This window comes from Vipera berus, assembly GCF_964194415.1.
Source record: "Vipera berus genome assembly, chromosome: 7".
Lineage (NCBI taxonomy): Eukaryota > Metazoa > Chordata > Lepidosauria > Squamata > Viperidae > Vipera > Vipera berus.
In genome coordinates, this window is record NC_138209.1 from 29,229,713 (window position 1) to 29,245,107 (window position 15,395).

The 15,395-nt window shown below is 36.2% G+C and overlaps 1 protein-coding gene across 1 annotated transcript in view; it reads left to right on the forward strand.

The window, feature by feature from the left end:
* The window catches only part of TTC29 (tetratricopeptide repeat domain 29), a gene marked incomplete at its 5' end in the record, with an annotated part of 100,168 nt that overhangs the window by 22,949 nt on the left and 61,824 nt on the right, over positions 1–15,395 (forward strand). Inside the window, 2 exons of the mRNA XM_081333026.1 lie at positions 4,789–5,001; positions 5,921–6,006. Of these exons, the coding sequence (XP_081189152.1) occupies positions 4,789–5,001; positions 5,921–6,006 (299 nt within the window). The remainder of the gene's footprint in view (positions 1–4,788; positions 5,002–5,920; positions 6,007–15,395) is intronic.

A 15,395-nucleotide genomic window follows, 5' to 3' on the forward strand; every position in this document is an offset into this window, starting at 1 on the left:
CCCTGGTCTAGATAATCCTTCTCTACTTATAGATCAATTGTTGTATTATCTGCTCTAGATTTATCCCAGGCATTTATATCTAACAGAGTGATCAGTAGTTCCCTAGCCTCCTCCCTTTTCCGTTTCTGAAAAAGATTTACTCACCAGTCATAAGTTCTTCAGGATTCCTCAACAATAGTCATAAAAATGGAACCAGATCTTCAAAAGGTGCATTTAGTTCTCTACAATAATCCCACAGAATTCAAACTCATTAAAAAAGATAAAGAGGTATTCTCTGACCATGTTTGTACCAGTTTCAAGTTTTAGTCTAGCTTCTTCTTCCTATTAGTGAAGATGAAAAAAAATAGGAGTTGAGTATCTCTGCTACTTCAATTTTACCATTATTTTTCCATTTAATATTGCAGATACATGGTTGTAAAATCATTAATGCACAGAGAAGTGTGGCTCTGCCTGCCTTTTCTGAAATCAACAATGATCTCTTTGGTTTTTCCAGTATTTAAAACTAGGCTGTTTTCCTTATACCCGTTCACCAACCCCTCAATCTCCTTGCGGTAAGCTTCCACCTTGTCATCATGAATAAGGCCCACTACTGTTGTATCATCTGCAAACTTCACAATATGGTTGGTGGCAAACCTAGCACAACAGTCATGGGTCAACAGGGTGAACAGCAGCAGTCTTAGGATGCAGCCCTGAGGAGAACCTGTGCTCAAGAAAATGGTATTAGAGGTATTTGTTCCAACTCGCACATATTGGGGCCTGTTGCTAAGAAAATCAAGAATCCAGTTGCACAAAGGAATGTTTAAGCCTAAAAGGCCCAATTTGTCTACTAGATGCTGGGGAATGATTGTGTTAAATGCCGAAGTGAAGCCAACAAACAACAAACGCACATGAGTATTTCTTTCCTCTTAAGTGCTTCAAGCTCAGATGGAGAATGGAAGAAATAGCATCCTCCGTAGAACGATTTGGTCGGTAGGAAAACTGAAGTGGGTCAAATGCTGGTGGGACGCTGGATACGATAATGTCTTTTATCAGCTTCTCAAAGCATTTCATAATGGTGGATGTCAATGCAACTTGATGTACGGATGTTTCCGAAGAGTTTTAGCCAAAATTTCCCAATTTGCAACCCTTCCACTGAATTTTAGTACTTCCCACTCCCGCAAAAGGGAATATTTATAGACTCAGCTAAATGTAGCTGGAGGCATATCTATGTTTTAGTTTGTATCAACCTACTAAAAGGGTTGTGCTTCCTTGCTTAGTTGTTTGCCTATTTGATTGCTTGCATGTGAAAAGAATTATACTGGCAGGCATCACGAAGAGGTTTTCGCACTTGCCCAGACTTTCAAATTGCATTTTTTACTAAATGCATATACATTTTTATAAAATTTCTAAAGATTATTCTGATATTGTTCCATTAGATGTTTTAGTGAATTGTTCATTGTTTTAAGTGTGATTTTTCCCCCAGGGCTTAGTAGTAGTTTCCTGGTTGGTTTTCTTTTCTTTTTTAAATTAATCATAAAGTTCTAATATCTATATTTTATTTTGAAAACTATCTTTAAAATGTTTATCTTTTAAAAAGTTTATAAATACTTTAAATATGTATGAGATTGTTATTAAGGCTTATGGTTAATGTATTCATTAACTAGTAATAATAACAGTAGCAACAATAACAGTAGACATAACTTCAATATTATATATTCTGAGCCAAAAAATTAGGATTTTTTTCTTAATTATCTTATGGAAATTTTACTAATATAACAATAACAGTAATTGATTTGGAAGGGACCTTGGAGGTCTTCTAATCCAACCCCCTGCTCAGGCAGGAAACCCTATACCATTTCAGACAAATGGTTGTCCAGTCTCTTCTTAAAAACTTCCAGTGTGGAGCATTCACAACTTCTGGAGGCAGGTTGTTCCACTGATTAATTGTTCTAACTGTCAGGAAATTTCTCCTTAGTTCTAAGTTGCTTCCCTCTTTGGTGGGTTTCCATCCATTGCTTCTTGTTCTGCATTCAGATGTTTTGGAGAATAGCTTGACTCCCTCTTCTTTGTGGCAGCCCCTGAGATATTGGAAAACTGCTATCATGTCCCCCCTCGTCCTTCTCGTCATTAAACTAGACATACCCAATTCCAGCAGCTGTTCCTTATATGTTTTAGCCTCCAGTCCCCTAATCATCTTTGTTGCTCTTCTCTGTACTCTTTCTAGAGTCTCAACATCTTTTTTACATCATGGTGACCAAAACTGGATTCAGTATTCCAAGTATGGCCTTACCAAGGCTTCATAAAGTGGTATTAACACTTTACGTGATTTAGCTTTTTTAAAATAGTATCATGTAATGATATATAATAAAATGTGATTTCTATTAAAATATTGTAAGACAAACATTACAGAACAAACATCCCAAAGCTTTCAATTATCATTAATAGTTATGTATAACTGATATTTATATAAAGTCTGATAAAAAAGAGCTGTTTATGCTATTGCTAAAGCATGAAACTGAACTGGTCATCAGAATAATTTGAGATTGCAGAATTTTATTTACCAGAATAATCTTTGAAACCTAATTAATAGCCTTCCTAACTGTTATTATATTGACACATATAGGCTAATGCAAGATTCATAATCATTTTCTTACTGAATGCCATTTTTTCCAATTTAATATCTTTATTTTTCTATATTATAAATTTGTGCACTGTTTTCTTAAGTGCAGCAACCCTTCTTTTGCTTCACCCGCCTTCAAGTAATCAATGTGCTGCTGAATGAGTTCATTTTAATGCATTCAATCATGCCTCTAATGTTTGTAGCTTACGGGTGCAAGCATCAGTAATGCAGGAATGTTATATGGCTTTAGTTTGGACCATTTCATAAAATATTCATGGAATCAAAAATGTGCATCAAAATAGCATCTAGGAGAATTACATTTATGTCCCTGCTTTTATGGCAGCTTCATGTTAAAACCCATTTGTGTTAATATCTAGTCAATCTCTCTATTTAAAAATAGTATAAAATTATAGATATTTTTGTGCATCTCTTTTTCATTAATATTTGCCTAAGATAGTTTTTATTTAATAAAAATAGAGACTTTGGAAATAGTTTTGTAGAAGAATAAATGTAAGGAAGAATTGTATTATGAAAACAGTAGATTATGTATATCCATTCATTCTTCCAAATCAACTAGAATTCCTTTTATCTTAGGATATAGTACCTCTATAATATATAGGATATTATGGATAATATTGTCCAATTTCTTACTGTGGAATTTCTGCACTTCTACATTTTAAATACTGTGTTTATTTTGTCAATTAGATTGATCAAATGATAGACACTTTGTTAAATATTACAGCGTACTATAATATAAAGAGTTATAGTAGTATGTCTCTGTGCTTTAATGATTTATGCCCTCTAATAGCTCTTCTGGATTAGAATATTTAACCAGGGTGAATGGCTAGTTCAAGTTTAAAATTTGATTATCCTTTTTAACCCGCTAAAATAAAATATCTGATCAAGAGCAGATAGAAGCACTTTATTTAGCACCTCCAGCTTCATGGCTGTATGAACATAGTAGTTTATCAGAAATCACTGTTTTGGATTAATATGTACAATCATTTTTCTTTCACAATGTAGATATTTCTTATGTATTTCTCATACAATAATTTATTTAAACTACTGGACAAATTTCCTTACCCAAAAAACTATTTATGACTTTATTTTAAAGAGCAGCTTGCTTGGGATTTCTGTCAGACTGATAAAGCTGCCCATATTAAATTCTTAGAATTGATCCACTTAACATTCTACTTTTGAAGACATATTTTAGGAACAATATTACTTGTAGTAACTTGCTTCTCTCAAAGAAACTAAGCTTGACAAGACTGGACAATGTTAATCTCACACACTATTAACTATTTGATCAGTGGTTTCCCAACCTTTTTGACTGCACAGACCAGTTGCAGCATGTGATGGCGGTGGGGGGAGGAGATGGGTTCGTGCACTCAACATAATCCCCTACATGTGCTCATGAAGCTTCATGTACTCACCCAGTCCTTGCGCAGTTCCCGATGAGCTGTGGATTAGTATCAGTCCATGGCTCGGTCCAAAGCCTGGGGTTGGGGACCCCTGTATTAGATGACAGGTGAAAGGACAGGTATCCCATGTTCTATATTGCCCTTTATCTAAGTGGATTTGTCCTTGTTACTAGATTTATGGATCATGGAACTGTAGAAAGGAATAACCCATGTGTTCCAATTCTGCCTGTGTTGCATTCATGATTAAAGTTTTATATACTACTGGTTATTGCATATGAGTTTAATGAAAAAAATATGCAAAATGGGAGAATATGTATTTAACAAACTTGATCAAAAACAAAAAATAGGGCTGATGATTTAACAACGTGTAGACTGAATATGTTTTGGTCCTCTGTTAAGACTTTTCATCCTAAAGCTCAATGTGTTTGTGATGATCTACAAGTGTTCTTGATTTATGTATTGATGAAACTGTCTGAATGAATAGTATAACCTACTTAAACTACTTACATCATTTTCTTAAAGCTAAAATAAATAAAGCATAAATGCTAAATCTAATCTGGGATTTTTGGAAATATTTCTTCATAATGTACCTATATAAAATACTACTTTCTATGATTTCCTTTTAAGTGTCTATGGACATTTTTAAAAAATAATGCTTCTTTGCTTGGGGGGAGGGACTTCATAGCTTTATTACCATTATGACTGTTTAATCAATATATAACATTCTATTGAGCCTCCTTTGATTAAGAGTTATTTTGTATTCTTCAGGTCACTTCCTGAAAGCTGTAGAATATTATGAAGCATTCTATAACCTGACAGTGGGACGGATGTGGAAAGATAATACAGGCCGGAATTTCAACTCACTAGCCTGTGAGCATCTCTGGAGAATTTACACATTACTGGCAGACAAAATGCTAACAAATAAAGAACATCAAGAAGCCATCAGAATTCTAACAAAAGCTTTAAAAATGGCAGAAGAAGGTGAGAAGGAAATAACATTTTTGCATTGTCTTTCTTTTATATGTAAGCCTGAATTTTCCCATGAGTGAAGTAAAAAATAGAAAAAAGAAATCACCAAGTGCTTGATGATTATTTTCAATGAAATTCAAGACAACTGCTATAAACGTATTTCTAAATCTTGTAAAACAGAAGTACCTACTTGCTGACACATAGGAATCCATTTATTTCAAGAAAGCTTTTAACTCCAAAAATGGAGTCATCCAGGACTACAACTTAAAAAATTGAGTCCATAGTAAGAAATAAGGCCTCTGGCAACATCTACCGTATAATAAACAAATAATACATGGTTGATAATCCATTTGTATCAGATTAAAGATAGAAGGAAAACAGGGAGCTCAGTGATAAAGAAAAACCTTTATAATATCAAGCAAATTCTCTGAGTAATTTTTATCTCTATGGTATACAGCAATTCTATTTTATCACTCCGGGATAGATAGAACTTTGACACAATTATTATCCAAGCCCTACCCATTCATGGATGCATTAATGGCATACTTATGTACAAAAGAGCCAACACTTGGGGTGCAATGCATATTTTGACATGACACCTCTCTGGACATCTCTGGCACAGAGATAAATAGAAGCTTGTTATGGAATCTCTTGGTTAACCTGAAGGACTTACTCTTCTGGTTTCCTTGCACACTGTTTGCCAGTGCCTAACAAGTGTCTCCTATTTCTATTTTCTATTACATTCCTTTACCTGCACCCATCAGAAAAGCAAAATAAAACACTTAACATAATACCTTACATAATACTTTTTTCCACGTAGATAACATTAACATTTGTTAAGATGAGCTGAAATTAAAATATTCACAAAAATTTCAGTGCCTTTTAATTTATTTTTAAACCTAATTATAAAACAATGTTTGTTTCTATTTAGCAGAGAATATGAAGATGGAAGGAGAAACTGCTTTCTGTTTAGGCATAGCATATTTTTCAGCTGGAGAATTACAGAAAGCTACATTAGTAAGTCTAAATGATGCATACTCTATTTTATGGTTGTAACATTAACTTGCTTATAGCAATTAAATTGAGATTTGAAGCTGTGTTGCAATAAGAAATACTCCTATTCAGAATTTTACTCTCTGCCGTGCTGCCTTGATCAATATTCTTTCCTCATTATATCTTGATTTCTGTGTGTCCCTCCATTTCCCTCCAACACCAAATAGTCCATTCGGCTGAAAATTCTCAATTGTTATAAGACTTTTTTGGTGTCTCCCTTGCTGGATTTCATCACAGAATATATCATCTTTCTGTCCATGTACACTGATTGACTACTTGGGGCAACAGATGTAGAAATACCAGTAGCGTTCTGCACTTTTTTTCTCTTTATCTTCTGTAAAGTATTGTTTTGCGTGTCTCTACCTAGTGTCCTTTCTGCTATTTAGATTGATACTCTCAGGCCTTTCATGACCTCCTTTCTCTTTTAATTCAGCTCTCTTTCCCTTCTGATTGTAACCTGTGCAGGTCACCAGATTGCTCCCAATGACATAGGATAATACATTAGACTGAGGATCTTAACTGTAGATAGAATTAAGCCATTTAGACTATCTTCACACGGTGTCTTTTCCTAAATAAAAACGTATCCTTTTTTTCTCCCATGCTAGTACTATCACTTATACTTATCACTATCACTTAGTACTAACTTTAATTTTTCTCTCTGTTTGTATATTCTGCATTGTATAAAGCTGTTCGCTATTCACTTCACTTTCAGTGGAGTCCATATTGGTTTCAAAATTTGGGCCTTGGTTTGCAATAGAACGTAATATGAAATTTTCTTGAAGAACTGTGTGATAATAGTAGTTTTGCCTCCTGGCTAGACTTTATTAACCTGTTTCATTCCTATATCTGATATGCAGAGCATACATTTGCAAGTTTGCTTTTTTTTTACCATGAGATAAGCTTCTTCTTTTCCTGGAAAAGAAAATGAATAATCTATAAAATAACCTGACTGAAGGAAAAATGTGTGACTTAGGAAACAGTTCATCCCTATTTGCTCAACCTGTTTCCAAATTTAGTTGGCATTTGTCAATTCTGGGACAGGATGTTCTCTAAAACAGCTAAAGATCACAAAGGAAATCACATGGAGAATTTTCCTTTGTTCAAGATCAAAAAAATCTGTTTATTTATTTAATTAATTATTTTAAAATATAGATTCCAGCCTTCAAAATTATAGAAAAATCTCATAATAATTTTATTAAGCTCCAACCAACCCTCAGTCCAGACCACATATGTGCCATGCTGGATCTCTGCCTGACCACTACCTATTTTCAATACAGTGAAGGTTTGTACAGACAAAAACACGGCTGCGCCGTGGGCTCACCAGTGTCCCCCCCATTGTGGCCAATCTCTACATAGAAGAGGTAGAAACCAAAGCCCTAAACTCCTTCACAGGAATTCCACTCACTAATTGGTATAGGTACGTGGACGATACTTGGGTCAAGATCAAAGCACAGGAATTGGAAGCATTCACCAAACATATCAACTCGGTGGACAAATACATCAAATTCACACTTGAAGATGTTAAGGGAAATAATCTAGGCTGTGCTGTATACATTAAGGAAGATATTAAAATGTACAGAAAACCCACTCACACGGATCAATAGTTACATTTTGATTCATACCACCCACTGGAGCAAAACATGGGAGTTATCAGAAGCCTACACCACAGAGCTGAACGCCTGCCTACCAGCAAAGAAGGAAAAGAAAAAGAAAACACAGCAAGGAAGCCCTCAGAATGTGTGGCTATCCCAAATGGGGCTTCATCAAATCTCAAAAAAGACCTAGCAGGAGTCCCTCTGTAACAGATGAAGAAAACAGTGAACAAAGCAATGTAGTCATTCCATACGTTGCAGGAATATCAGAAAAGTTCAGGAGGATCTTCAGCCAACACAACATATATGCACACTTCAAACCTAAGAATACACTAAGGCAGAAGTTTCTCCACTCCAAGGATAAAACAGACACAAACTGAGAACGAGATATATGCAGTACAATGCAGTGAGCCATGTGCCGATCTGTACATTGGGTAAACGAAACAACAACTTCTTCAATGTATGGCACAACATAAGAGAACAAACTCATCAGGACAAGAGTCAGCAGTCCACCTGCATTTAAAAGACAAAAGCCAATCTTTCAAAAGACAGCAAAGTCCACATTTTGGACAGAGAGGACTGCTGGTTTGAAAGAGGGGTCAAAGAGCCCATCTATGTCAAAACTGAACAGCCCTCTCTCAACAGAGGGGGAGGGATCCGACATCATCTATCTCCAGTCCTTTCAACAGTACCAAGAAGGCTCCACACCCATTTGCATTACTCAGGTGATCCTGAAGACACAGATAAGCCTCCAGGTAGCACTAACGACTCGACTCGCTAAAAGAATGCCAATGAACAGCTGTCTGCAAGGAATATAAATTCTTTTATTCCCCACCATCCAGTCAGAGCTGAAGAAGCTTCTTGGATGAGAAGTGAAATGTCTTCAAAGAAAAACAAGAAAGTCCAGTTGCCTCGTGAAAAAGCATCTTTGGGATTCAAGGTGATGGTTATCAGTTTTAAAGCCCTAAATGCCTTGGAGCCAGGTTATATGCAGAACTGCCTTTCCTTGAGGGTATCTGCCCCTCTCACCAGAACAGATAGGCTGGGTGTTTTCCAAGTCCTTTCTCTTAAGTCATAAGTAAGACCTAGGAGAAGTGCCTTTTCTGTAGCAGTCCTTGCCTTATGGAATAATCTTCCCAACTGAGATCCCCAGGAGTCCTAGGCAAAGGGCCCAACAGGATAGCAGGGGAAGATGGAAATTCACAAGCAAACTGGGAGGGAGGTATGGAGATGTTAGGGCACTATGGTGGGAAGTTGTTTTTTAAAAAAAAAATAATGCATGATTCCTGCTTTAACTTTTATAATTTTATTGGTTATTGCTGTGAGCCACTCAAGGTTATTTTGTACAGAAGATGTATATTGGATATTGTATATATTGCATATTGTATTGTACATAAGATTGGTCATATAAATCTTTTAGCAGATATGAATCAAATTATGTGGTTGCACTGTGCAAAGAAAGTGTGTTGTTATATGTATTTTTATGAATCACCAGGACAATAATGGTTCAAATTAAAATCATTTAGTTTAATGGAAAATCTGACACTTGGTTGAATGTGGACGATTGCTACCTATTCTGGACTACATTAAAAGAACTAAATCATAAACAGATACGAAGCACATAATTGATTTGCTGATCTTTAAACCTAAACAATTGGTCTGTAAACAAAATGGCAAGTATTGCTCTTTACTTACTTTGAATTTGCCTTCATAACATCAGTTGTTGAAATGAGATTTGAATCTGAACTGCAACCAAGAAAAAGTTAAACCAATGTTTAACTTTTTTCCTTTGTGTAGCCTCTTCAGTGCTGTCCTCACAGCTGTTATTTCCTTTCAGAAAAGGAACAATTTGCCATTAATGATTAATTTCCTTACAGATAAATAAAAACACTGCAATCCAGATAAGTGGGAGCAAAGTAGTTGTCTTGTCTCCCATAGTATAGTTCAGACCCTCAGTTATCTCCCTTCATTTCTATTGTATTTAAATTAACTTTAAAACACAAAGCATAGTTCTATGCCTAAAGTCAGGTCTTATTTATAAACTCTTAGGTAATATATTTCATTCAGATAAAGCTTTGGTTTTTCTGTAAAATTGGTGTTATTCTTGTTGTTTTTATTATTTAAATAATGGCAGCATTGCTGTTTATATAATTGCTTTTTATAACATAGATGAGAGACAGCCATGAAGAAATTTAGATGATAGAGAAATGAAAATAATATTAATAGCACATAGCTTAGAAATATTGGGAAAGCAATAAAAGAAAAGTAAATAGAGATGCTAGGAAAATTTGGGAAATGCTTTGTAGAAGTGAAGTTTTTTTAAAAAAAGAAAGTGGCATGATAAATATAAACTGGACTGGACTGGACTGGACTGGACTAGAATAGAATAGAATTTTGTGTTTGGTGCCAGTTTGGTGCCATCTGTGAATTTGATGAGTTCCCCTTCAATTCCCTCGTCTAAGTTATTTATGAAGATATTGAAGAGTACTGGGCCTAAGACTGGGCCTAAGTACTGGGCCTAAGTTTTTTTTAAAAAAAGAAAGTGGGCCTAAGTACTGGGCCTAAGTTTTTTTTAAAAAAAGAAAGTGGGCCTAAGTACTGGGCCTAAGTTTTTTTTAAAAAAAGAAAGTGGGCCTAAGTACTGGGCCTAAGTACTGGGCCTAAGTTTTTTTTTAAAAAAAGAAAGTGGCATGATAAATATAAACTGGACTGGACTGGACTGGACTGGACTGGACTAGACTAGACTAGAATAGAATAGAATAGAATAGAATAGAATAGAATAGAATAGAATAGAATAGAATAGAATAGAATAGAATAGAATAGAATAGAATAGAATAGAATAGAGCTGGAAGGGACCTTGGAGATCTTATAGTCCATCCCCCTGCTCAAGCAGGAGGATATATACCATCTCAGACAGGTGATTGTCCAGTCTCTTTTTAAAAACTTCCAGTGATGGAGCGCCCACAATTTCTGGGGGTAAGCTGTTCCACTGGTTGATTGTCCTCACTGTCAGGAAGTTTCTCCTTAATTCCAGGTTGCTTCTGTCTTTGATCAGTTTCCAACCATTGTTTCTCGTCCTTCCCTCTGGTGCTTTGGTGAACAACCTGGCCTCCTCTGCCTTGTGGCAACCCCTCAGATACTGGAACACTGCTATCATGTCTCCCCTATTTCTTCTTTTCTTTAGACTAGCCAAACCCAAGTCCTGTAGCCGTTCTTTGTAAGTTTTAGTCTCCAAGCCTTTGATCATCTTAGTTGCTCTTCTCTGAATTTTTTCTAAACTCTCAACATCTTTTTTGTGATATGGTGACCAAAATTGGCTATAGTATTCCAGGTGTGGTCTTACTAGGGCTTTATAAAGTGGTACTAGTACTTTGTGTGATCTTGATTCTATGCCTCTGTTTATTCAACCCAGGATTGTATTAGCTTTTTTGGTTGCAGCTGCACACTGCTGGCTCATAGTTAAGTGATTGTCCACCAGGACTCCAAGGTTCCTCTCACAGTTATTGCCTCCAAGCCAGGTCTTGCCCAATCTGTATTTGTTCCTCTGGTTTTTCCTGCCTAAGTGTAAGACTTTACTTTCTTCCACATCGAAACTCATTTTGTTGAATAGGGCCCATGGTTTGAGTTCGTCAAGATCTTTTTGGATTGTGAGTTTGTCTTTTGGGGTATTGGCTACTCTTGCCAGTTTGGTGCCATCTGTGAATTTGATGAGTTCCCCTTCAATTCCCTCGTCTAAGTTATTTATGAAGATATTGAAGAGTACTGGGCCTAAGACGGAACCTTGTAGTACCCCACTGCTTACTTCCCTCCATGTGGATGTAGTGCCATGGAGGACTACTCATTGAGTATGGTTTGTCAGCCAGCTACAGATCCACCTGGTGGTGATTTGTCTATTCCACCTTTTTCTAGCTTACCAAGGAGTAGGTTGTGGTCTACTTTGTCAAATGCCTTACTGAAATCTAGGTATACTACATCCACGGCATTTCGCTGGTCTACTAGTTTAGTCACTTTATCAAAGAATGAGATCAGATTGGTCTGGCATGATCTGTTTTTAACAAACCCGTGCTGGCTGCTAGTTATGACTTTGTTTGCTTCTAGTTGTTCACAGATCTGTTTTTTTATTATCTTTTCTAGGATCTTCCCAGGTATTGATGTTAAACTGATTGGTCTGTAGTTTCCTGGGTCCGTTTTTTCCCTTTCTTAAAGATGGGGACCACATCAGCCCTTTTCCAATCCTTGGTATTTACCCAGTGTTCCAGGATTTGTGGAAGATGTGGTGCAATAGTTCTGAGATAACATCTGCCAGCTCTTTCAGAACTCTGGGATGTAATCTGTTCGGTCCTGGTGATTTGTATTTGTCAAGATTGGATAGGTGTTCTCTTTCCATTTTCTTGCTTATTTTGATTTTTGTTTCTAGTATGTCTTCTGCAGTGTTTTTTTTTTTGGGGGGGGGGGTGTTGGCTATGGTTTCTTTTTGTGTGAAGACTGGTGCAAAGTATGAGTTAAGCAACTCAGCTTTCTCCCTGTTGCCTGTAATTTCCTTGCCATCTTCTCTCTCTAGTGGGCCTACAGTTTCCTTGACTTTTTTCTTGTTGTTAATGTGTTGGAAGAAACTTTTTTTTACTGTCCTTGATTCCTGTTGCAAGTCTTTGTTCATTTTGAGCCTTTGGTTTCCTGACTTCATCTTTGCATGTTCTGTCTGTCTGCTGTTAATCGGCCTTGGTTATGTGCCCCCTTTCCATTTTTTGTATTTGTCCTTTTTGTCTTTTAGTTTGTTAGTGAGATCTTTGTGCAGCCATGCTGGTTTCTTCCTGGATTTCTTGTTTTTCTTTTTCAATGGTATTGTGCTGATGTGGGCTTTTGTGATTGTGTTTTTCAGGGTTTCCCATGCTTCTTGGGTTGTTTTTCCCTTTAGGATTTTCATCCATGGGATCTCTCCTAGGTTCTCTCTGAGCTTATCAAAGTCAGCTCTTTTGAAGTTTAGGACATTGCTTGGATTGTTTTCTATTGCTAGTGTTTGCATTATATTAAATTCCAGTATGATGTGGTCACTTTCACCCAAAGTTCTGGCAATTTCAATTCTCTCTATCGCTTCTTCTCTATTTGTAAGGATTAAGTCCAGTATAGCTTTGCATCTAATTCCCTCCTCCACCTTTTGGGTGATAAAGTTGTCGGCTAAGTTGGTTAGTAATCTATTTGATCTCCCACTCACTGCAGAATTTGTCTCCCAGTTGATATCTGGATAGTTGAACTCTCCCATTACTACTCTGGTGTGCTTCCTGCATACATTTGTTAACTGGTTGGTAAAGAGTTCATCTGTTTCTTCTGGTTGGTTGGGTGGCTTGTAATATACGCCTATGGTAATGTCACTTTTTTTTCTTTTATATTGACCCATATAAATTCTGTAGATATTTTGTCTTGGGTCCTGTGCATTTCTGCAGATATGTAGTGTTCTCTTACATATAGTGCAACTCTCCCTCCTCTTTTTGTAGAACTGTTTCTTTTGAACAATTTGTATCCATCCATCAGTCCATTCCATTCATGGGTTTCATCCCAACAGGTTTCTCTTATGCCAGCTATGTCATACCCTCCCTTGTGTACTATTGTTTCTAGTTCGCCTTGTTTGTTCCCCAAGCTTTGAGCATTTGTATATAAACATTTAAGGCTTTCATGCCTGTCCATGGGTAGGTTTCCTGTATCTCCTGATTGTTGTTTGAGTTTTTCTTTTTTCTCAACACTGCCTACCTCATTGTTTGGTTTATTTTCTTGGGATTTGTGATTAGTTTTGGGTTTTGGGTTCTAGAGATTCTAGAAATTGGTCACGCTTCCCCCTCAGTTTTAGTTTAAAGCCCTCCTGATTAGTTAGGCCAGTCTTTTTCCAAGTACATTTTTGCCTGTTTTCTGCCAAGAGTCCCTCATGCAGAAAAAGCAGTCCATGATTCAGAAAATGAAAGTTTTCTTGGTGATACCAACCCTTTACCCAGTGGTTTATTTCTAAAATTCTTTTTTACCTCAATGGGTGTTGGCCTTTTGTTGGGAGCACTGACGAGAACACTACTTGTGCTCCTAGCTTCTTAACTTTGTTGCCTAGTTGTTTGTAGTCTTTCACTATTGCACTCAGGTTATTTGTAGTGTTGTTCGTTCCAATGTGGAGGAGGAGGGGGGGGTAGTAATTTGTGGGCCTAATTATTTTGGTTAGGTTCTCAGCCACATCTTTGATTTTTGCTCCAGGGAGACAACATACTTCCGTAGCTTGTATGTTTGGTCTGCAGATGGATGATTGAGAAAGAACTTTTTCATGTTCAGGAAAGACAACATCATGAGCAGGAAAAAGAGGAGATTCTAAGTTCTAGTTGAGCTTGAACTAAGCAGATAAAATAAGAAAAGAGGGAGCAATGAATGTCAAATGAGTATTCGTTGGAAACTTCCTTGGCATGCCAAGGTAGAAAACATTGATATAAGAAAATATTTTATCATACTATCCTCTATAGCTCAGATGGATAAGAACAAAAAAGTGCTGGGTTGGGATGTAGACATTAGATTTGAAGATATTGAAGAACAAGTGTAACTAATAGGAATCATATGGGGAGGGGAAAAAAGATTTATCTGTTTTGCCTGAAACTGCTGCATTTGGAGAATGTCTTAACAGTAAAGGAATACAGGAAGGAATACAATTCCTGGAGTAGCCAAGTCAAAACGTGTGTTAAATTATAAACCCAATATATCTGAGGGCCTACAAATTGAAAAGACTGCTTTAGAAATGTATCTGAAATTATTTATGTAGCATTTATGCAGAGCCTCAAGGTATAAGCAATTATAATGTATCTACATTTTTTCTTCTTTCTTGCATCTTTTAGATTTGCAATTTTCAGTCTTTGTTTAACACTTCATTTTACTGTGTTGATGTCTTACTTATAAGTTATACGGCACAGAACTCCAGAATGGTTAACAGAAGTTTTCTGGCAGTAGTTTTTTTTCAGATCTAAATGTATGACTGATGTACAACATGACAGTTTTGCCAATTTCCATATAAGGAAGACAAGGCTGCGGCAAGAATTTCACCTTGGGCTTCTTGGTTCACAATTTAAACTCTTAATCACTACATTATACCAGATGGCAGTATATAATTAATTTCTACTATGAAGATGCTGACACAACTCTTACCTAACCTGTCTGTTGTGTACTTTATGTAACTTAGCTGATCAGAGTGACTCTTTATCAGTTAATGCAGACAATGTTCCCTACGTTATGCACTTTGTTTAGTTTGTAAATGCTTCCATATGTGTTTGTATTTGTTCTCGATATTGTAACAAATTATTATGCACTACTGAATTCTGAATTCATATCTTTGGTTTAAAAGACATATTTTGGGCAATTTCAGAGGAAATATTATTTACTATAAATAATGTAATAAGAATTATAGAAAAGAAATTAAAGTAGAAGGATTTCCCATATTAAGTTTTAATCATTATGTGTTCATATATACATATCTATTTTGCTGTTCCCTTTGCAGGTAAAGTGCAGGAAAAAAAGTAGTTACTGAAAATATCTGGAGGTGGGACATATCAGAAGGAAAAAGAAATCTGTCTAATCTAGTTTAGATCAATACCATTCTTCTTCATACTTTATCTTCCTTGTAAGCCATCCTTGCTTTCATCATGTCCATACGCTAATTCAGTATTCTCTTTGGTTATTTAAGCTTCTCCCCTCTTTTTTAGGGTACTATTAACTCCATCCAGCTATACTTTGCTCCTTCCTCTT